Source organism: Cryptomeria japonica, chromosome 3 (assembly GCF_030272615.1).
Source record: "Cryptomeria japonica chromosome 3, Sugi_1.0, whole genome shotgun sequence".
In the NCBI taxonomy this organism is placed as follows: Eukaryota; Viridiplantae; Streptophyta; class Pinopsida; order Cupressales; family Cupressaceae; genus Cryptomeria; species Cryptomeria japonica.
In genome coordinates this window covers 487,897,348-487,922,506 of record NC_081407.1, presented here as the reverse complement: position 1 = coordinate 487,922,506, position 25,159 = coordinate 487,897,348, and the positions used below count along the sequence as shown (strand labels likewise).

At 34.9% G+C, this 25,159-nt stretch overlaps 1 protein-coding gene across 2 annotated transcripts in view; it reads left to right on the top strand.

Annotated features, from left to right (window-relative positions):
* Nucleotides 1-25,159, top strand: part of LOC131044513 (uncharacterized) — a 99,423-nt gene that overhangs the window by 57,334 nt on the left and 16,930 nt on the right. For both annotated transcript variants that reach the window (XM_057977859.2, XM_057977864.2), the window contains exon 6: nucleotides 3,563-3,655. In XM_057977859.2, coding sequence (XP_057833842.1) covers nucleotides 3,563-3,655 — 93 coding nt within the window. The remainder of the gene's footprint in view (nucleotides 1-3,562; nucleotides 3,656-25,159) is intronic.

The following is a 25,159-nucleotide window of genomic DNA, read 5'->3' as shown; positions in this document are numbered from 1 at the left end:
AATCTCTTCATTTGTAAAGGTTAATAGTTAATAGTTAGTAGCAGGAGGAGAATATAACAGAAGATAGAATAGCAATTATAATAGAAGTTAGATTAGGAGAAGGCAAAGATTGTTGTCAAATCCTTGTTGTAAAGAACAATTGATTTCATCTAAGTTATGGTGAATTTGATTTGTTATTTCAACAACTCGCATGGTCTTTGCTTCTCAATTTATTTTCGTGTTGATTAGATTGAATGGAAGAAATTGTTAAATGAATTTGTGTGGAATTCGTTTTGTCCATACCACTAGCCTCTTGCTGATTGTAACTGTGCCTTGCGTGGTCAACTGGAATGATATGAGCTTAACTTCAAATTGTTATGCGTTCATTGTTTATGCATTAACTTGAATGGTAATCAATGTTTAATGGTAATGATTTGAACATCTTTGAAATGTCCTTAGAAGACTGCATTGAGCTTGTGTCAAATTGTTCAGTTTGATGGTGAGACCTCGCTCGGTAGGATTCCATCTAATCATTCATCCATCTTCTCATATTCTAGGCTTTAGAATAGACTCTTTTAACCCTTCATCTTTTGCCATTTTTTCAAAATCAAGCTAGTTTAGGACAAAGAGCATCATCATATAGCAACATCAGATGATCTAAGTTCCAGCAAATCAAGCATTCAGGCATTCAAACATAAGTCCCCTTGTGGTACCAGCAATCACATCAACCAACTATGCTTATCCACACGTTGTGACCCTACATTCATGAACCTTGGAGTCTTCTCGAGTGATCCTTAAGCTAATCTTCAGCATCTGAGAGATTTTGTTCAAGAGAGGATAAGATACTTGAGGTATTTTATTCTGTGTTCGCATGTGCATAAAAAACACATCAACAAGATGCTTAAATGTTTTTTGAATGAATTGATGCCTGAATGATGGATATTTGAATGATTGAGGATCATATAATTGATTGATTGTTGGTTGCTGTTGAATGATTGATGATTGAAGGAATGCTGATTTGATATATTGTCATGTGATGATTTTATAGATTGATTCTTGAATGGATTTATGGATATAGCTGAATGAATTGTTATTTGATTATGAATTCCTGAATTGATGATTCTCCCTTCATTAATCCTTCCTTGATATCTCCTTTTCCCAAGAAATGATCTCCCCTTCATATCTTGTTATTTAGGGGGTCACAACCTTTTATAATTTCTGCCCTTTGAAAAAGTTGCAAGCATTCATAAATTCATAATTAATCAGTGGTTTTAATCCTTTATGTTTTAATTACATTCCTTAAGTAATCACTACCAATGACTTTCTTAATTTAATTTAATTTACATGCTTTTATTGATTGCTGGCCATGTTATTCTTTTGTTTAATCTCAATTAATTCCTTTTATGGAGTCATCACCATCTTATTTCAACACCTAGCTTGTGAGTTAAGGCCTGCAATCTCTTGTATTTTGAGGACATGACATCCTTTGTGACAGATCTATGTGTATCTTGGCAACTGTCAGGACTCTTAGAAACTAATCAACGAACACTGCAGTCCTTCCATTTGAGTGTGCATCAATTCACATTTAGCCTTCCGGTACAGGACTTCAGATTGGTTATATCAATAGTGTTAAGGTAATTTGTGGGTCTGATGTTGCTTTCCTAACTCGTTCTCCGATGTCTGTCAAGAAATGGCTGCAAACTCCTTCAAATGATATTGTACAAAGCTCTTTTTAATGTTCCTCTGATTATATATTTGAGTACCATAGATAATGTTCATCTTTCATAAAATTATTCAAATCCAACATTACATTGTATTGCTAAAATTTTTACCTTGCATTTTAAAATACTTCTCATTTGAAGTTTCTCAGTTTTTCATGTAAAAAATTATTGTCACAAATTTGAAATACTTGAATTAAAAAGGAACTTCGGCAATAAAAGAATATAAACCGTGATTTATCTTTGACTCCAAACATGCATTCTCTCCTCCACATATGTCTAAGCCTTAGGCGATCTCTCGATAATTTTTTGCATTAATTTTTTCATGCAAAAAATTAAAGTCCTCCGTAAACAAATTCACAAATTTGAAATACTTAAAAAAAAAAAAAAAGCAACTTCAGCAATACAAGAATATAAATTGTGACTTATCTTTGACTCCGAACGTGCATTCTCTCCTCCACATATGTCCAAACCTTCGGCTCTATCTCCCGATGTTCGATCCTGAACTCAAACCTCAACCCTACAGAGCACCTTGGAATACCATAATGGGAACAATGAAACACGCATTCTAAAATATTGACATTGTAAAACTAAAATGGTGAAACAGAATTGAGTCATGTTATTGAGGTTTGATTCTAGAAATCATATATCATCTAATGTCAGGCATATAACCACTAGTGGGTTATTATATGTACTTATAGCAGTCAACTCTTATTTAACACGTTACATAACAACTTTTAAGGCACGAATAATGTTATTCACTTATTATTAAACAGTACAGATTCAAATTCATTATATCGAAATGACAACCATACTTTATTGGGCATTATTGGTATGAAAGATTTATCTGTTATTTTTTGTAGAACTGTCTGCTTGTATTACAATGATCGATTTTCAACCATCAATCGGAAATGTTCTGATTGTTAGATTTCCATGCACTTTTTGTTTTTTTAAATGCTGAGAGGCATTTTACAATTGCAGCAAGGGTGGAGTGTAATGGTGTGAGTGTGTTAACATAATCTTTCTAAAATAAGAAGCCTATAAAATCAAAGATATGGTCTTTTCAACACTATCCACTTCCCCATCATATTTGGCTAAATCTTTGAGAATGTTATTTTAAAATTTTGTTAGAGTGGCACAGATTTTGATTTGTTAATTTGAGATAAAATTTCTTATCAATAAAAGAAATGTTATGAAAATATTCTTATTTTTAAATTTGAAATTGATTTGTTAATTATAATTAAATAATTAAATAAACAAACATAAATAAAAATTTAATAGTACTATAATTTTAAGATAGATATATAAATACTATTTATTATTCAAAAATAAAATAAGTTACTCAAAATATAGAACTTAAACAAAAATAAATCATAAAATTAATCTACTATTTCATGATTAAATTTATCAAAATATTTAAAAAAATTAACTGTAGATGTTAAGTAAAATTGATCCCTTTTATTAAAAATATTTTAGAACTTTTTATAAATAATAATTTTAAAAAATCTAAATATTAAAAAATAGATGAAAATAAATGATTTAAAAATATTAGAATTAGTGGCTTTTGTGAAAGTAAAATAAAAGTTAAATACAGAATTGAAACAAGTGTATTACAAAAAAGAAAAGAAATGAAAGTAAACAATTTAGATACAAAGAAATTAATGTGTCCATGCATGTAGTAAATAAAATAGTTCCAGAGTAAAACAATATAGTATTTAAGTAAATAAAATAACTTCAAATTGATACCTCTCGGAAATTTTTAGATACATTTATTTAAGATATTTATAATAGTACTTAGTAGATAAGAAGGTATATATTGGCTGCATTTCTGCATGAAGTACAGACTAATTGATTTCTTTATGCAGGAACTGACTAGCAGTGCAGGAGAGGATGCATTGGATGCAATGAACACATTTGTTCAGCGTTTGCTTGGTGTTTCTGACCCAGCACAACTTAAGGTTTATGTTCACTTATTTTACATTTTTCTCCATTCTAGGTTTCCTTATTCTATTACGAGTTCTGCTTTAAGTTTCTATCTATTTTTAAAATATTATTTTTCTAGTAGAATCTTTATATGGCATGCAATTTAGTGCAACACATTGTTAAAATGAATGAGAATTATGTTCTTAAATTGAAGCAAAGCCATTTGCAAGAATGTGAAGTGCAATAGAAACGGATGCCTTGAAAATTAAAGTCCAACAAGCTATTTTCTTTTGTTCTTTTTGATTGGTAGTGGTTGATATTGGGATCCATGTCGAAAACTAATAGATAAGGCCACCATGAAAATGTTATATTAAATAATCGTAGTTAAACAAGGACTGCCAAGTACCTGCCTAATAACATTTCACCAAGACACACATCATAAAAAGATCTAGTTTACTTTTAACATCTCACTCTACTTAACATAGAAAATTAACTGAATTTCAAGGTATGGAAAAGTAAAAATGTGATTGAAATTACCCATATGAAAAATTTCTAACTTTTAATATTTCCTTTTGAAACATACATCAATACGATTCATTGTATTGCATAAGGAACATTGAAATAGCTATGAATTTCTCATCAAGAATTGAACAGATTATTTTCCTTTCAATTAATATCATACTTTCAATTTAAGCAAATGAAATAACATAGCAAGTGAAAGAGTTTAGAGTGAAAGGAAAATAACATGAAGTACCAAGAAAGAACTAATCAGAATGAGCAATTGTTTGAAGGTAGAGTCTTACCATAAAAATGAGAAGCCAAAACCAAGAGTAAGCACACCATAATCCAAGAAGGAGACACAAGATTTGTAAGGGGAAAAAGCAAAGAAAAAACCCCATGATCATGAAGATGGCATAAAGCCTAAGAAAATACAATGAGAGAAATAGAGAATGAGTTTAACATAGAAATGCTTCCATAGAAGAAAAGAGAGGAGAAGCATCTCTTAAGTAGAGATGAGGAGAGGAGTTATTTTGTAACTCCCAACTCTATGAATGCCACCATTCATAATATGTGTGTGCAATGTGTCACAATCCTCTTAAGGAGGAAATCTAATATTCCTTAATAAAGGAAAATAAAAAAAATGACTTCTCCTCACATATGTACAAGAGGACAAATTATATGTAGGGATTCCAAAGGAATATCCCAAACTAAATACAAATAAAGAAACCTAAGCCAAGTAAAGATTAAATATTCTAACACCCTCACTTAAGCTTTACTTGGGGAATTTACATCAAACCCTTCAATGGGTTGCAAACCAAGATTTTGCAATGAAATTGGAACTTCTCTTTACAAAGTGGTTTTGATAGAATATCTGCAACTTGATGTTTGCCCTTGCAATATAGAAGTGAAACTTGTTTGTCTTCAAATTTGATTTGTAATGAAGAGAAATGAGGTAGTAGGCAAGTCTTAAAGTAATCTTCTTAACTATGGAATCTCTTTCAATTAATTTTTACAACTTTTATATTCAACTTCGTTAGATCCAAGAGAAGTAGATTGATATTGCTTACAAGTCGATGAGATTGAACTTGATGCTACAAAGAAACAAAAAACCACAAGTGGATCTCCCATCATTGGGATCTCCCCTTAGAATTGAATCATAATATCCTTTTAAAATAAATCCACAAGTTGTATAATAAAATAAACCAACATGAAGAGTACCTTTAACAAATTTTAAAATTTTCTTTGTCACTCAAAATGAGATTGATGAGGTTTAGAGATGAATCAATAAACTAAACCAACACCAAATGCTTCCTTTCCATTACACCAATGTGTTGAGGTGTGTATAGGGAGTAGATAGCCCATGATCAACACCAAATTATTTTAAAAAACCATTGAAACAATAATTGAGATATGCCTTATAATAATCAGTTCCAAGAATTATGAGTTTAAAACTAGATTGCCTTTCAATAGATATGAAATTTAGCATGATGATTTCAAGAACATGATTGTTACTATGAAAAATAGAGTTCCAAGTTCATAATCATCAATAAATGTAAGTGCATACCATAATCTGGATGGAGATAATCTCCGTGGGTCCCAAAAGGTTACTATGAATGAGGTGCAACTGAGTTGCCCTTCATGATTAACCTTATAGAAAGGGCTCCCTACACATCTTACGAAACATGCATTAAGTGCATACAAAGAGATGGTATAAAATCATATGAGAAATTTTGCAACAAGGCAAAATTGATAGCATTATGCTAATCATTGAAATCAATAATAAAACTCACAAGGCAAAATTGTGAGTAAACTAATAATACTTGAACAAATTATAATTGAGCATTAGCAATGATTTTATATGCTTTGGATCAATTATATGACACATATGTCTACAAAATTCAATTTTATAATCTTGACATAGCATACCAATTCAATTTTATTTGCTTTGGAAGAAAAATACCCCCTTTAATTAAAAAACGAAAAAAAAACCCTCCTTGATTAAAATTGAACCAAAATTCAATAATTTAAAAAAAATATTTATCAAAAATATTATTTGAAAATCTTTAATAACAAATTTAAAGTTTTTTTATAAAAAAATTTAATTTTATTTAAATAAACTTTATAAAAAAACATTGAAATATTTAATAATAATATATTAAAACTATTTATAAACAAACTTTATTAAAATACTTCATATATTAAAATTTAAAAAAAAAAAAAAATCATTAACTTTTTTAATAAAACTTTTAAGCTTTTTAAAGGTTTTATATATATTAAAACTTTATAAATTTTTAAAGAAGCCTTTTAATATACGTATGAAGTTAAAAAAATTTAACAAAATTTGTTTAAAAAAAACAAAAAAAACTCATGCAAGTTGGAATGTGATATTTAAAACAAGAGAGATCTCTTTTTTTGAAAACTTTAATTAAAACGTCTGTTGCAGAACAAAGATTTTTAGAATTTTTTAACTCAGGTTAGGAAACTAAAGTTCAATGTTGAAAGCTGAAACAAAGAGCAGTGAAAGATAATCACGTGGAGATATATATTTTGAAAAGAATAATGCAGAAATCGCAGGGTTTTAGAGAAAGTAACTGAAACAAATTGAAAACGTACAGACTAGATTAACTTCTGGCAATAGAGGCCGCAGTAATAGATATTTGCGAAGGCGAGAAGATATGGCAGAGGCGTTACAAGCCAGGAACTTACGTTTCATTGAAAACAAATTATCGCAAGACGTGATCTGTATCTCAAGCCTCGGCATGTATATGCAAGAGGGAGAGCATCATCCAAGTGCTTTTCCTTCAACCACAGATTGGAAGTGGTCCTATCCTTCACGAGGGTATAGACAAGGGAATTGGTCAAGGTATGCCATTTGAGGCTAGCGTGGTGTCCTACATAGTTCCAATTGACCATACAACTATAGATGTCCTTCTACCTACAGTTCAAACTCATATGACTCAAAACAATCAAGAGTTGACATGGGACCTCTAGTGAAGCGTACTCACATCCATTGACTTTGGGAATTGCCACTAGTTCTCATGAACAAAAAGAAAACAAATATTTTAAAAGAGAGAGTCTCAAGTCAATTCAACTTAACTTGCAATCTGGTCAAGAACGTGAAAGAACTAGCACCCTTCACATACTCGTGACTTCGTGAGTTGTAATGCACTCAATGAGGATAGAAGACTTACGGTTTATACCAAACAATTTCTCTAATGTTCTCTTTGACTGATATTCAACTAGTCTATGGCTTAATTTCAGCTTAATGACCCATATGACTCATACAAAGTTCATAATCATTTAGAAACCAAGGGTTTACTGTAATACACCACCCCAACTGCTGATTTGCAAACTCTGATTTTTGGAAAAAGTCTTTGGTTTCTGTTTTTTTCTAATTTTTTTGGTTTTTTGATGTTTTGCAAAGAAATGAATGCAATAAAGAAGTTTTTGGGATTTTGCTGATGCTTGCAATAGAATATGAAAATTCATGAAACTTTACAACTACATAGAATTCAGAATTTAAGGAAAGTACTATTAAAATTAATTGGCTGATTTTTATTAACTTCAATCTTCTAAAACATACCCGTGCACAGCTGCTCAAATTCTCGAAATCTGATTTTTACACATGCACAGTCACATACACACAACTACACATACACAGTCTGATTTTTACATCAGCACTTAAATTCACTGCTTTTTGAACTGAAATGTATCCTCAAAACCCCAACTCCAGCTGAATGGCTCAATAATAGTCATAAATGATATGGCTGGGTTGATTTGTTGTTGTAGACTGCTGTAGGCTACTGTGGGGCTTCCAATTTACTTAGATCTGCAATTAACTACCCTAAAACTGCCCTCCTATCAGTCTGATCCACTATTTCTTTCCCTCACAAATGCTGGAAATGATGAATTTCTTTGCTAAGATACCCTTGGATGATCTTACACACCTGTAGGCATCAACTCTTCTGAGAGATTTCGTTCTCAAAAGGCCTGATCTGCTGCACAAACTCCTGCTCAGAGCTCAAAACCCAAATGCTGCTGTAAAAATGAGTTAAAGAGTGCCAAATTTCCTAGCTTGCCGGTTCGGGTTCGGGCACCGGTTTGGGTTCGAAGAACCGGTACGCCGGTACGGCAAAATTTTGAAAAGGGGTTTGGGTTCGTTATTACAAAAACTGAAAAACATGTAAATTATTTTTATATATATATATATTTTAATATTTGTGCAGCCTATAAGCATGAATTAAGATTAGTATGTCACATAGCATCATATATATTATAAACAACATAACAAACATAAACTTGTAATCATAGCATCATGATCATACCATAATAGCATCATATACATCAAGTTTAATATCAAAATGACAAAATATTCAAGTATCATTGTTTCAACTTTCAACAATATAAAGTTTAATCATCAAATGGATCAGCTAATTCATCCTCCTCCTCCTCCTCATCCTCCTCATCATTGACATTGACATTAGATGAGCCAACGCCACTTGCACTTGCACTATAAGTTTGCTCACCCTCCAAGTCATCAAGTGTCAATGCAAGAAGCTGAGAAGCGGGAGCATCCAAATCAGTATGCTCTAGCTCTATATCCCACATCTTCGTTTCCCCTTGTGTGTAGTCACGTTGTTTGTGTGAAAGAAGACGTAGGTTGGAATGCACATATACTAAATTCTCCGCTCTTTTTGATAGCAACCTATTGCGCTTTACTGAGTGGATGAAAGAGTATGTGCTCCAATTTCTTTCTGAAGCAGATGAACTAGCAACCTATGAAGACAAAGTAAACAATTGAAGTTATACATTAATAAAATTAAAATTAAAAATTACTAGCAACCTATGAAGACAAAGTAAACTATAAATAAACTTGTGATAATTTTAATTAATTAAACTTACTTGTGATAAAACTTTTACAGCGAGGGGTTGTAGGTGTTGGAAGCATGCACCATGGAAGTACCACCAGTTATGAGCATCCTTCTTGGATCTATGACGAAGTGCCTCAACACTTAGACCATTCCCATTTGCGAATTCAATGAACTCATTTGAAACAATATCTCGCAAATCATCATCAGGATATAGTCTAAGAAATGCTGCCTTGTACCCATCAGATACTTCTAGATCTCTCCATGGTGGAATCCTTCCTGGTTTATCAAGAAACTGATTGCTATAGTACTTTGGTGTCAATGCATAGGCAAGAAGATGCAAAGGAGTGGTCATCTTATTCCACCTTTCTACAATAATTGCTTTCACTTCTTTGAAGAATTGCTCCTCGGGGTCATTCTCTTTTGCATTTATAGTGAACTTTATTTTTTCAAGTATTGAGTCAATGCCATCATAAATCTCACCAATGCAAGGCCTATCCATGTCGGTATAGCGAATCATACTCATAATGGGCTCAGTGATACTTAGGAGATTGTAACAAGATCCCACCATTTCTCATTCAATATTCTCTCCCTAATTTTTTCTGCCCTCTCACTGCTACTCTGCTTCCATACAGTCCAATTGTTGCTGATCACCATATTGTATAGTGCCACTCTAACTTTCACAAGTCGTCTTAAGACGATTGTGTTTGATGCAAAACGGGTCTCAGCAACCTATAACACAAATTAATGCCAAAATGATTAAAAAATAAAGCCAAACTTTAAAGAAGAATACACAATATAGCTTACACAATGATATTATGAACATTGAAATTAAAAAAATCAGAAAATGTAAAATTAAATTACTATTTCACTTACCTTCAATAGCTCCAAATTCGAAAAGTATCTAAAAATCCCTTGAGACATGTGGTGGTTTGTGATGAACATCTGGATGTCCTTAGCCTCTGCATACACATCTCTGATCCATTTTATTTTTGTCCCAATCCTTTGTAGCATAAGATTGAGTGAATGGACCACACAAGGTGTCCAAAAGATGTGATCATAGCGTTCCTTAACCAACAAACCAGCAGCTCTACAATTTCTTGCATTGTCCGTTATGACTTGGACAACATTGCGGGGTCCCACTGACTCAATGGCGGAGATGAGAATTTCTGCAATAAATTGGCCATCTTTTACTTGGCCCTCACAATCCACAGCTTTCAAAAACATTGCCCCTTTAGGGGACACCGCTATGACATTGATCAAGGGACAATTTTTAGCATCTTTGCACCCATCTGAAACAATTGTTACACCTGTCTATGCCCATGAATCCCTTATGGGTTTCAATGCATCTTCAACCCTCTTCACCTCTTTGTCCAATAATGTTCCATGCACCTTCTCATAACCGGGGCCCTTATACCCTCTTGGAGCTTCATTAACACTTTTTATCATTTGCTTCCAATATGGGGAGCGAACTGCATTGAAAGCCAACCCATTTGCAGAAATGCACCTTTCTATATCTTGGTCAGCAATGTCTCTACTCTCATTTTGAAATGCGGTTTCTAAAGGCCCCTTTGTTCTTTTGCGTGTCAAGGGTAGTTCATTTTCAGGTTCATTTGTGGAAAAGAAGGGGTGGTCTTGTACTACAACATCGGGATGAGATGGTGCTTGCATTCCCCTTGTTTTCTTTGCAGAGGTTTGAGTCAATCTATGGGCTTCTCTCTCTTCTGCCTCCTCATGCTCCTTAAAATATTTCATCACTATCTCATTTGGTATAGGGTTACCATCTTTTCCAGGGCATTTTTTGATGCCTCTTCCTTTTATTCCACACAAATGGCCTACTACCCGATAATATGAACTATTACGTTCAATACCACATCCTTGGCATCTCCAACGGAATCCCCCACCTCCTGGAAGTGGGTTTAAAATGTCAACATACTTCCATAAGAGAGAATTCGGATCATTTCTTTGTTTTGTAATTGTTTGTTCATTGCCAACGGAGGAAGAGGTAGATGTCATTTTAGTTCCTATGGAAAGAAATAACATAAACATATTCAAAAACAAAAACAAAATAATGAAAAACAATTAATGTTTGATGTTTGAAAATTTGGGAAACAAAAATAGTTGGAAAAAAATGTTAAAAAATCTACCTCTTGTAGGCAATGGGAGCTTGCAAATGTATGAAAATGATGCTGCAGCACTTGTTGAAGCTTCAAAAATCAGTCTTCAACTCCTATTTGATCTTGGAAGCCAAATTTTGTTCACCCTTTCTTCAACTTGCTCTCATAAAACTTTTGTTTGCAACACAAATGAGGTGAAATGAGTGAATATAATGTTTAGAAGTCACTTTTAGGGTATAAGTTTCACTTTTTACATGGCGGATTTTAAAAAAAACTAAAATTTTGCATAAAAAAATGCGTTTTGGGCCGCCTAGCCGTTTGGATTCGACTTGGGTCCGCTCGGGTTTGACTTGGTTCGATCTTGGTCCACCCGAGTTCGTACCAGGTCGAACCCCCTTTGGGAAATTCGAACCCTGGTCGAACCAAGGCTGGACCAGACCCGAACCAGGGACCCGGACTGTACCGGGCCCAAACCAGGGAGGGGGGGAGGCAAACCCGGTAAGCTAGCAAATTTCCCTCCCAAAAGTCACTTTATTCTCCTCTTGGATCAAATTCCCTCCAAAAGGCATCTTTTGGCATATTCTTAGGTTGATTCTATGGCATATTCCCTCTCATGAAGGAAATCAAACCTCTTAGGAAAGCCTTTGTGATTAATGATTAAGTTGTTTTTAGGAGACAAAGTTATGTCTCTAGGCATCATTACTTGCAAGGGGGTCCACTTCCCTTTTATTATTAATATTAAAGTAAGCTTATTTAATAACTTATTTAAATAAATGGACATATTTAAGTCCTTATTCAAAAATCCGATTTATTCCTTGAAAACACATCCAATCACCTCCAAACTGAAACTGAGGGTGCCACTGGTCCCCAGAATGATGACTGGGCATAGAACTCTAACTGCCGGTTTCCCCTAAAATCTAGGAATCCTCCTCCAAGGCTAAGGAATCATGCCTGAACACAGAAACTCACACCACTGGCCTCCTGTCAATCCTCCCGACATCTTGGTGGGTCCACTAGTCACTGCCAGTTTGCTCCTAAAAAATAGGAACCTCCCTAAAATTTTGGAGGCACCTCCAAAACAACTGAGGAGGCTCGTAGTGACTCCTGCTATCTTTCCCCACATTCTGGGTGAACTGACAGTCATTCCCTAAAAAATAGGGGCCCTTCCTAAAAAATAGGAAACTGGCCTGAAGCTCCCAAAATGCCTCAAACACTTCCCGAAAGGCACCTGTCTCACTATATAAGTCCCCCCTCGTCCACTGTATTAGCCTACAGGGACTCCTATCAATAGGCTAATCCGGCAAGAACTCAACTATCTTAGGAAGGGGACATTACATTTACTACGTTTATAGTTCTTTGTTAAGAAAGAGTCTTGAATAAGGTACAACTTACTTGCTGCCCTAATGGTTCTTAATTCAGTTTTCATTGTTTCTCCATTCATAATTACACTAGTAAGAATTCATAGAATTCCATATACTCGAATGTGTACATAAAGTACATTCCTTGCACTTATATGTATACATATGGGCTTATGAGAAACTATGTGTTTTCTATTCTCATAGCATGGTAGGATATATTCATTTCTCATCTTCAAAAGACTGAGTGATAAAACAATAAAGACTATACTGTTGTTCTTAATAGAACTTACTCACAAACCAGACAGGTCTATCTCACAATAAAATAGCATATATGGAAGAGTTCATATACTCATGCATGCATGTACATTACCTGTATATGCAAGCATGAGTATATACTCTTAGTATCATCTTCCGAGAACAATTAAACTGTATTCTTCTTTCAAATAAAGATAATGCTTATATACACAACAATTGACAAACCCTTGCTTAACTCAATACGTATGCATAAGCAATTCAAACTATGTTCCATAAATTGGAATTTAATAATAATATTGTAGCTCATTTCACTTCTAGTTTCATACTATTGAGTGCAGTAGGAGTCTTTCGAACTTTACAATTCGCTTAAAGAAAAGCCTAAGAATAAGAAAGAACACATGCCTGGAGATTAGGATGCAGAGTTGATAAGAGATTTGAAGCTGCGAGTTCCCTTTAGAGTGGAATTTCCCTCCCTCGAACAATACTCTCTTCTTCTTTTTATACTTAAGCTCTAAGAGTCAAACTAACCCTTACACAGCTGCTAATAAAGGCTCAAGAAAAGAACACTTCAACTTAATCCTCGACTCAGCCAGATTAATCTTGGAGAAAACATTTGTAATCACTTCTAACTTATTCGCTCTCCCAACATAAGAAAGGAATATCAGCTTTTGAAATCTACAGAAATCTTGCACACTAACTACTCTCCGTCTAGCATGAAGATAACAAGTCTCTCACAGCCGTATGGCTAACAGAGAAAGTAAACAATCTCTCCTCTTTTCTCCTTTTTCAAGCTCCCAAATTACTTTCCTCAATAATAAACCTGTCTTTTCCCACGATGAAAATAAAAGTATCCAAAGTGAATAATGAAAACGGTTTCAAGAAGATGCTTCCTTACTTTGAATCAAACTCCAAATTTTATTTATTTCCCTTGACCTTGTGACAAGGAAACAGTTCTCATATCAAGAAGAATAAGCCAATAGCAATCCTATCGAGCTTTCATAAGCAAAGGCCAAAATGCTATAAGAAATGGTTAAGAGCCTGATATTCCTTCTCTTTGTGCCATATATTGCGTCTTCCATAATGTATATATTGCAACAAAAACTCTCTAAACATATTTAGAATGCAACAATAATAAGCTCATTTCTTTAAGCCACTCTGGATCATTATCCACTCGGTTACACACTTCGATATAATCATTAACATATCAATACCAAGGTGCCAATATCGGCCAAGGAAAACACATTTCAAAAACACATATGTGATTCGATGCAAGGCTTTATGAAGCTGTATATAATCGGCTTATCTTTGACATGATATCACAACTTCATAGGCTATTAAGTCTGGCAATGTAGCCACATGGAATTTAATCCCACAATACAATATGTTTGTATAAATAAATCTTCGTCTTTATTACTCATCTTTACATATGTATTTATATGTATAAATTCGTATACATTTATATACATGTACTTATATGTATATTTTCATACGCATATATATTTTTACACGTAACTATACATATATTTATATATGATGAGACTATAGTAATATAAACATCAATAATAGATAAATAATAAACCAAGAAAACAACAAACTACATCTAGGTTTTAACCAACCAATGCATAGAGCTAGGTCTTGACAACATAGTGTCGACATAGTTTCAAACTGACACTATACTTGAAGAGACGCAAGGTGCTCCAATCAATAACTTGATCACAAAACAATAACAACTTGAACCTACGTGTGTGTGGAAATTCAGATGGCATGGCTTGCTTGTTCACCAGGTCTATATCCCTCTCTCCAGTGATGCCCACCTTCTGGGCCAGGATGGATCGTCCTGCATCCTTTCTAGCAACCACAACAGTAGTCAGCCCATTTCATTTATTTCATCATAAATATTGAAAGAAAAGCGGCAGTCATATATCGTTATGCATTAATGTTAAACATCAGATATCCAAATTTCAAACATCCATCTGATGTAATCTAATTTTCACATGCATATCTACCACACCATAACATGAAAGTGAAAAATATTGTCAATTTCATAAAATGGGGTGTAACATTTCTTATCGGCTATAGGCCTAAATTTGTAGAAAGGCTATGGCTAAAAGCAATCAGTAATAGTATTGCTACTTGCAAAACTAAGAGGACAACATATCAAACTTGAATGCTGACAAACAGGTTGATTGGACACTATGTAGTTGACTCTAATTACTGCTGGTTCAGCATCCTTTTGCTATGTTTTTTGATCTCTTGTTCTTACATGGGGTGATCTAGATCCATCCAATCAGCTTCCACTTGGGCCTTTGTGCTAGCATTCCAATATTGAGCATTTGATCTTTATTTGGCTGATGACATGCGTAATGGGATGCAGAGATCACTAGGTAGTTTCTAGGAGATCACCATAACTGAATGTGATTCATGAATCCATCTGAAAATATTTGGAGATTCTTTATGTATTCACTGTGACCTGCCATTGTTTCTTTCTAAGAACTCAAAATTCTTTTTTTAAAACCTCATTATGTTTTCCATGGTATGCAATTTTGGCAGGGTAATCTCTCTAAGAACTTTATATTTATTGTCACATCCTAAGAAAAGATTTGCAACGACAATGAACTTGCTTCCTTACAGTTAACATTCTTCAGTGAGAGTCTGGAGAAATCATTTTGTGGGAGTCTAGGAAAATAATATGTGAGAAAGTATGCATTTACTTTGACAATCTCGTGAACCTGGATAACCCAATCCCCCAGCACTGATTGTATAAGCTGAATATTAATTTTCTAGTCTTTAAAAAAGAGAGCTTTTTCAAAACCTTTTCAAAACCAAAGATCAGGTTATATATAGGCCTTTTGCAAGACTCACCTTTTCTGTATAATTGTTAGTGTTCAACCCAAGGTCAGAAGAGAAGGTGCTAATGGAGATGCTTTTGTTATCTGTACCACTGCACTACTTAAATTGCTCTTAGAGGCTTCATCAAGCTTGCACTATATGAACTTGAAGTATGAACCACTAAGTGGGCACAACTATTTAACAACTTTCTTGCCTCTTTACTATCCACAACCTCTGCAGACAGATTCAATAAGAGAACAGCAGATTCTTTTGATAGAGCTCATTGAAGAAACCAATATGACCAGTCTAACTCTAGACTATTCTGAAGGTCTCCACACATACACAAATAGAACAAAAGAGTATAAACATTCAGTGAAAAAGAGGATAGGATCCCTCTCTCCAATCAGAGAATCATGTCAAATGCTATGGTTAAAGTTAAAACTCTAACTCCTTCAGATTACTAACTGATTAGCTGATCAAAGAGCCCTTTCAGGCTTGAAAGCTTGTGTTTACTGACTTTGCATTTGAAACAAAATTCAGGATAGGTGGATTCATGATTTAATGCTAAGATGTAAGGTCTCTTTTCAAATTTTTATTTTCAGACATGCAATTTTGATGTTGTTTTTAATTCATGCATGATAGCAAAATATCGGATAGCAACAACATGAAATTGAATGATGAAACCCTCAGATTTAATTTTTCATTAATTATAACTGCTGGAAAATTTCATTAATCTCATAACTGATATGCTATACTAGAAAACAATTTTCAGAATTCATAATGACAAATTACCAATTCACAAGCTGCCGTATTGTTATACAGTTTTCAGTTCTGGAAGATTGGCAATTGTTGGAACAAAATCAGAATGCTGTTAGACCAATGGATTGCAATATGAATCAAATGATGGCAGTTGGACAGTGATCAGACTGTAGGACTGCTGTAAAAAATGTTGTACGGAAGCAGCTTGTTTGATATGGTGATTGCAGCAGAAATGAGATTGTTTGAAGATTGAGTGCGGCAGAAGAAAGTGGTATGGCGGCCTCTAGAAATGGTATGACTGCTGTAGATTAGTTTTGGCTGATGACATTGGGATTTGTTGAGGTGCATTCGCTTTTGGAAGTCACACGACACTCTTCTTAGGTCGTATGATAGAATGTAGGTGTGTACGGCCAGGAAAACTGTGAAGACCTATTGTGACGTTTTCACACATCGCCCCATTGCAAATGGGGACCCCCACTTTTTTTCTTTTTAGGGCAGTTGTTTTGCTTTGGTTGTCTTGGTGTAGCAGTAGTCTCTTAGTTTTAGCCTTTGCTTATGAGAGGGTTGAAAGGTTGTTAAATTGTAAGAAAATGATCCTAAGTGTCAAGTCACTTTAATGTGTCAGTTTGCCCTCCTGAGGTCAATTTTCCACTTTGCCTTTAGAAATTTTGAGCAAAAATGATAAAATTATTGCAAATTGATGTGATTTTTGTGAAAGTCCACATGGACTATGATTTTCCACTCTTGGGGACTCAAAACAATGCAAAACAAAGTTAAAAATCCATTAGTCCCGATGGAGATCATTTTTCCACTGTGCGAAGAGTTAAAATCCATTAGTCCTGATGGAATGGGATTTTCCACTACACAAATGAATGAACAAAATCAAGTTTGGGCAATGGAAGTCATGAAAATTTGTTTTGTCCTGATGGGAGACATATTTCCACTGAGAAGTTAAGGTAAAATCAATCAGTCCCGATGGAGGTCGTTTTTCCCCTTCATTTTGAGCATCAAATTACCTATTTTGAGTTTGGGACATATGTTTGGAATGTTTAGTCTTAATGAGGGTCATTTTCCACTTGGAAAGAAAGTTTACAAGGCAAAAAATACATTAGTTCCGATGACCCATGTTTTTCCACTCCTGGGACTTAGTTAATAAAGGAATGAAGATGTCCGGATGGAAAGTCCCGATGACCTTGGATTTTCCACTCAAGACAGTCTCCAGAGCAACAAGTTTATAAGGACAAGAGTCTTGATGGAGGTCGGATTTCCACTCTAGGGACTTAGCTTGCAAGGAGGTAAAGTGAATGGAATGTGGAGAGTCTTGATGACCAGGGAATTTCCACCTTTAATGCAAAAAGTCCCTATGGACTTCAATTTTCCACTTCAAGCAATATTTTGTCCCACATGCATCATGATGTTGTAGGAAGCGGAAGAAAAGTGAATAAAGCTGCACGTGGGTGAATGAGTGAAGGTAATACAAGTATTGATTAGTCCCTATGACCACCGAATCTCCACTCAAGGACAAATCAAGCAATTTTTTTTATAAGGACTGAAGTGTCTCAAAACTCTCAATGGACATTGATTTTCCACCAAGGGGCTGGAAATCAACATAACATGAGAATTTTAAGGACAAATCTGTCCTGATGAGGAGCAGTTCTCCACCATTCCATTTGGTGGATGAAATAAAGGGGAAATCAAGCCAAGTTAAAGTGTCCTAATGCATATTGATTTTCCACCTTGCTGAAGGTAACATTTTTTTTATCCCACATTTGCTGTGTGGTGAAAGTGAAAGGTGAAATGCTAAATAAGAACACAGGCCAGCAAGCAATATTATATCATTAAGTTGATGATTTGACTCCAAGTGAGCTGGAAGAGAGGAGGATTGAAGATCACCTAAGGAGGAAGAGGTGTGATTTTTGCCTAAGGCATTAATAGCGCCACCATTGAAGATGTTTTGAGCCCAGTTGAAGACGCCATTGCTGGCTGAGAACAGCATTACCAGCCATCATTTCAAGGTAACATATTGTTTCCAGCCACAATAAACACATATTATGTCAACCACATGAATTGCACCATGAAAAAGATGACTTTCAGCTGATGAAATACGATTTTCAGACCTCTACACTCAGAAATTAGACCCCGGTAACTGAGCTTTGCAGATTTATCATTCCACTTTTAGAGCTAAGGAAGTAATTTCAGATTTCTGAGACATTTTCAGACTTTTATACTAAAAAATCAGACTTGGACGGTGAACTAGGTTGCAACATGATTCAATTTTCTGAGTTTGAAGGATATTTTCAGACTTACTAATTAAAATCAGACCTTTCTTAAGTCTAAAAATCAGGTTTCCTTAAGGCGAAATTTCCAGGTTTTGATCAAATCATTTGCATTTTCCAGAATTATGTTACATAATTTCGAATTTCTGATTTTAGAGAGCTAATAACTCTGAAAATCAATTGAAATCAGAACCTAAGTTAATTTTGGAAAATTAATTGTTCAAATTACCTATCACAAGTTGGGAACAAAAGGTCCCTATGAGGTTCGATTTTCCACTCAGGAATGACATTCAACTTTTTCCCTTAGGAATGAGGAGGGCAAAGTAAGGAACATTGAGGTGTCCTGATGGAGTTCAAATTTCCAATCCAATCAAATGGTGATCAAATTAACACAAAATTTTCAAGGACAATGAGTCTTGATGAGGTCGGATTTCTACTTGAGGGCAGAATTACAAAGGAAGAGCATAAGTCATGAGGAATGAGGAGTCCCTATGGAGATCAAATCTCCACTCCAAGGGTAAGGCAGCAAAATTAAGTAAAATTTGCTAAGAGCAAGGAGTCCCTATGACCTTTGAATTTCCGTCATGAGAAAATGATTATGAAGACAGTGATAAATTTCAAGGACTGAATTAGTCCCTACAAGGATCGATTTCCCACCAAGGTTGAAACAAAGTTTATCCCATAGTGTTTGATTCAATATTTGTTTGTTTTGCAGGTCTGCTACAAGGAAGGGAAGCATGATGATCAAGGCTTGAGGTGAAAGAGGATGCAACTTACAAGGATACCATGGGCTCAACACTTCGAAGCAACAAATGACGAAGGATCAGCTCCAAGATAACTCTACAAGCATATTGTAGGGACAACATCACAAATACGAATGAGAAAGATCAACATTTCAAGGATGGGAAGAGGATTTCAAAAAGCAAAGGTGTGGACTAGCTCAAACATGAAGAAAACTTCACCATGATGGTGAACAAGTGAAGGAAAGACAAATCGAAGACATGAGTGCTAGGGATTCCACATTATGAAGTAGGAACTACATCATAGAGGGATCTTAAAGTCAAAGAATGTTAAGGAGGAAATAGTTCAAGGAATTTAAACATTATGAAGAATGTTCAAGGAAAATTGATTAAATCTATAAGGCAAGTTGAGGTGGCATCCCAGTCGCCATTCGTACAATCAAAGGGTTCCAAGTCAGCATTCATTCAAGGATGGAATAAGTGACACATGGCGCCACGTCAAATATTATTTATCTTACCTATTCTCATCTCTTATTGGCCAATGTAATGGTTGCATGGTCAACTGAAATCCATATTCAAGCTTAACTCCAGTTGCTATTCACACATTGATATGCATTGCCTTATGGTGTCTATGTTGTTGGTGGTAATTTGAACATCATATATTTACCTTAGAAGAGCGCACTAGCTTTGTGGAGTTGTTCATTGATGTCAAAGCGAAGTCTAGTAGAGTTTCATCAAGTCATTCACTAAATCCTACATTACTAGGAGTAGATTAGTCTTCCTAAACCCTTCCCCTTTTGTCCTTTTTTTCCAATTCAAGTTAGTTTAGGAGAGAAAGTATCACAAGATTGCAATATCAGATGATTAAGTTCCAAGAATGTTCAAACATTCAAGCATTTGTATGCAACATAAGTCCCCTTTGTGATTCCAACAATATCGCATCAAACCATTGAGCTTATCCACACGTCAAGACCTGACATTTCGGAACCTTGGAGGTTTCCAATTGATCACGTAGTTTAGCATTTGGGAAGATTTTGTTCAAGAGAGTATAAGATACTTTGGTATTTTATTCTGTGTTTGAGGTTCATGAAAAAACACATTAGCAAGACCCCAACCTGAAACTACCACCTCTCTCAACATAAACAAGTTTTCAATCCTGCTGTTCAAACTATCTGATATAATTTGTTTGTTCAATGCTTCACACAGATTTGAAACAATATAGAGCATAGGAATGAACATAAAGATTATACATCAGAATTGAGTTCCCATAACTAACCGATCTAATCTTTATTTAGCAGTAATAGACTATCTCCAGATTTATATCAGATGTTTTCCTTGCACTACACTAATATAACCATAGTTCCATGGAGCCTTGGGATGGGGGAATGGGTTTCAGGGACCAAAGACCTAGATTTGGGGATAGTGTAGGAATGATAGGGGAATGGTGAGGCAAATATAAATAGTACTTAAAAAAATGGTATAAAAAAAATACAAGGAATAACATATAAATCTTTGAAATAATCAAAACATATTTGATATCGCATTGAATGAATGATGAAAATCTGGAATATCCATTTATTTATACTACAATCAATATTATGATTACATTCAAAAATACAATTCCTCGATGCTTCAAATCATCACAAATAAACAAAGTTTTTGTTGAACTGCCCATCACTTGAAATGCTAGGTTCCTCAAGCTCAAGATTGTGCTACATCTTCATCAATCTGTGTTGGCACCTTTGGCTCTACATCTTATCAGGCTATTGGACTATCCTTGTACACAAGCATGTCGTGGTCAGTGAGACAAAAGGTGCTATGTACAACTAGAAGCTTTTCTACTCTCCTCAAGGTAAGTCGGTTCCTCTTAATAGAGTGGGTGAAAGTTGAAACTTTAAGTAGACCGATTCTTTTCAATAGCAAAATAGCTAGAAACCTACGACTATAGAAAAATGGCTAGTGTGGTAGTCAAAGAATTAGGTCCATAAATAGTCCACCATAGAATTGGATCCTCCTATGCTAGTCTTTTTTGAATCTTGGCTTCTTCTAAATATCCTTTAAGAGACAAATTTCCACTTAGTACGAACTGGCCTATGTAGAATCATACATTTTCTGAATGGTCCTCATGAATTCACCATGCTTTCATTGCAACATCTTGTATAGAAGTATTTTGCTCGACCTTTGTAACCATGTGCAGTGTTGAGCTTCTCTTATTGGTGATGAATGATTGGCTGAATGTGCTCATATAGAATGCTAACGTGGGGTATTTCTCTTTTACAATGGCTTTCATTTGGCCAAGCATGGTGTCAATACATTCACACAACTCTCCAAGGTTAGGTGCATTTGCAAACCCATATCGTATAACTCTGAAAATTGGAGTAATGATGGTAAGAATGTATTTTGCATCAGCCCAAAAAGTATCTCTCTTCACCACCTCCTTCTCCCTCCTCCCTTTGTTCAAACTTAGATTCGGGCCACCAATTCTACTCCTACTATCTTGATCATTAGTTGCAATTCCTCTTGCAACTCAAACATCCTCTTCAAGAGAATGAAGTATGATGCCTATCTAGTCTCCATAGGTTTCAAAAATTATTTCTTAAAGAAGGTCCTAAAGAGTGCATGTTAGTATGGTGGTTGCAAATAAACAATTGCACACTTTTGGTATCATTAATCACATCTTTGTCCATCTAATTTTTCCCATATCCTTAAGTGCATTATTCATGGTATGCACACAATGAGGAATCCACTAATTATGCATGTAGGCTACCTCAATCTATTCCATATATCTTTGCCTAAGTTGTCGGGTTCGTGGCTTTTGGCCTCCTAAAACGGATCGTGTCTGTGTTGGGTTCGCCCCAGGGACCCTGGGGTGAACCTTGGCCGAACCTGGGTGAACCCAGGTGCGAACCCGGGCGAACCCAAGTGATCAGCTGGGTTAAGTCACATCAAAGTGACTTTAAAACATTAAAAATTTAGTTTTTTTTGCCTTTCTATATATATGGACGGACAAACCCAACCACGAACCTAAAGGCAATTTTTTTTTCACCTGAGCCCATGAACCATGTTCGCGTCGTCGAACCTGCTCTCGAACCTAAACCAGTAACTTAGATCTTTGCACACATATGCTACATCTGTCACTACTTGCACCACATTCTCTAGCCCAATCTCCTCAATAGCATATCTAAAGATTTGGAATTAAAAATTAACATTCTTGAGATACCCTCAACAATTAATAGTCCTAAGGAAATAAGGGCCCTTTGTTCATGTGACTATGATATTGACAAGTTGATGATGCTCGATGACATCTACCTATCCATGATTATGTTAAGTCCACTAGCGACCCAAGTGGCTTTCAGTTTCTGTATTACTTTTTCCACAACCTCTATATAATAAGGAGAGCAAGCCACATGGTACGCAACACATTAAATATTGTGTTTGCAACATCACTAGTGGTTATTCTACCTTTTCTCTTAGGCTCCAATGTGGCTATCCTTGAACTAGATGGAATAGAAAAAGTAGAACGAGTTCAAACTTATGGATTTGGGGTACTCCTAGTACTACTAGGAGGAGGAGTAGGAGCCCTCAATTTGCCCTCAATGGCAAATTGGTAGGTACAAGACTTTGGTCATTGGCATAAGCTTACAAATTATTTACTTGATTTTTTTTCCTACACCTTTGGGTGATATAAAGGTGTATTAACTCTTGTGATGCTGCTTTGAAATTCAAGTCAATAAAAAATGGCATTTCCATAGCCTAGTGCTCCCCCATCAATGAACTAGGTTTTGCTTGCGATTTAGTGGATTATTGTTTTAAAGGTGATTTCCTATCTAGAGAGCCCTTGGCAAAATCCTCTAATAATTTGGAAGGACACTTAAAATGTGTATTGTTAATAGAACTATTTTCCTTGCCCATGACTACCCTCGTGCCCCACATCTATATTTGGAGTCTAATTCAACTCCCAAACGCACATTGTGTTCCATTTGATCACTCATCCTGTAAGAACAACTCATAATGACATTGCAAGAAACAATATTTTTGGTTACAATACATGTCATAATGTAATAAATATATATTATAAATTATGCATAGGCCCGAGACACAAGGATTTTTTTATAAAAAATATGAATCCTTGTTTTTCAGCCTTCATCGAACAAGGATTCGGCTTGTGTTTTTCTTGCTTTAGGGTCCATCGAGCACAAAAACAAAGGATACACAAGATGAAATCTGAATTTGACTTGTAAATTTTAATTTTTAGATTTCTAATAAAAAATTTATGTAAATTTGTAAAGGAAACATTTATAAATAATTTGACAAATAAATATGAACACCTAAATAATAAAATATTGCTGTTATAAATTTAATTTTTCCTAAAATAACTACTAAATTTGTTAGCTAAAACTAGTGATTAATTACTAAATTGAACGATGAAAGAAAAAGACATGAAGAAAGCTTACCTTGAGGCTTGAATGATACTTCGATGTTTTTTATTCAATGGTGGATTGATGTCACTCTTCACACTTGCTCTTCCTCCCACTATTCCTCAATCCTAATGTCCTTACTTGCAATCTTTCTCGCTTTTGCAACTTACTGTTGCAATTTCCAACTTTGTTTTTGAAACTTGGGAGTGATTTGGAATTGAGGTTTAGATACCTATTTATAAGCCTTTTGTGAGTATTTAGGGTTTGGGTGGGGCCCATAGGGCATTTTTTGTTGATTTAGAAAACTTTCCTTCGTTTTGTCGCAAGGATACCTAAAATTCCTTAGTATGGTTAAGAGACTCCCATAAGTCCCCTAGATGTGTTCAGTTTGTCTTGGATTTTCCAATCCATCTCCAAATGAGTAGGATGTCCTAGTAATATCCTCGAGTCTTGGGTGGTAGTTGTGGGGCTAAAAAGGTGATACCCTCTCAAAGTCCCCATATCCTTGGGATGTCCCGTCCTAGAAACAAGGGGTTGGGGGGGTACATGTCTCTATGATGCATTTGATTTAATAGGAAGTTGAAAAATATGCACTAGATGATACGCTTGCAACTATGAATTTTTTTGTTAGACTTTTTTTCTTATAAAGCTCTAATTTACTTGAAGGCTACAATTTGATATTGAATGAATAGACACGGGAAGAACAATTTCTGAGACCTTCAAATAATCTTCTTGAATTCTCCACGCAACAAGCAGGGATTTACTATAATTTCTTTTATGTATATCATCAAGATCTGATATTATCAACAGATAAATATGTTATCACCGTTGTTGGAAAGCTACCAAAAGATCTTGAACTTCTGCCAAACTTTCTTGCTCAGCAATATTTCAAAAATCATCTAGTTTTGCTTTGAAACCTTCATCATTTTGTACCAACTTATACTGGAATTTCAGCTGAAGATGTAAAATCTGATCAATACATAACTGTACCTTGATTTGTCCTTGGCTGTAAGCTTCTTCTTGTTGTTGAAATTCTCCAAGGAAGTGTAAGATCACCCAAAACTATGTTTGTTTCTTCTAAGATCACAACATAAAAATCATCACATACCTTATGTTCTCCCACGATTATGTTGAATTGCCTAGTTTTCTTGGTATGGGGGATGGTGAATTTCTCGGCTTTTATGACAATGAATCCTTCAAATTCTTTGGCATTGAGTCCCCTCTTGATTACCAAGTCCTCATCAATGAAGTTGTGAGTAACTCTACTATTATTGAGTATTGTGAATGGCATTCCCTGAAATTTGTAAGGATGATATGTAGGGGCTCTTGTTCCTTTACCACCCTCTTTGGCCCAGGTTTATCTGGTTCTTCCTCATTAGAAACTATCATAATTTAGTGCATTTGACCCTTTCCAATAC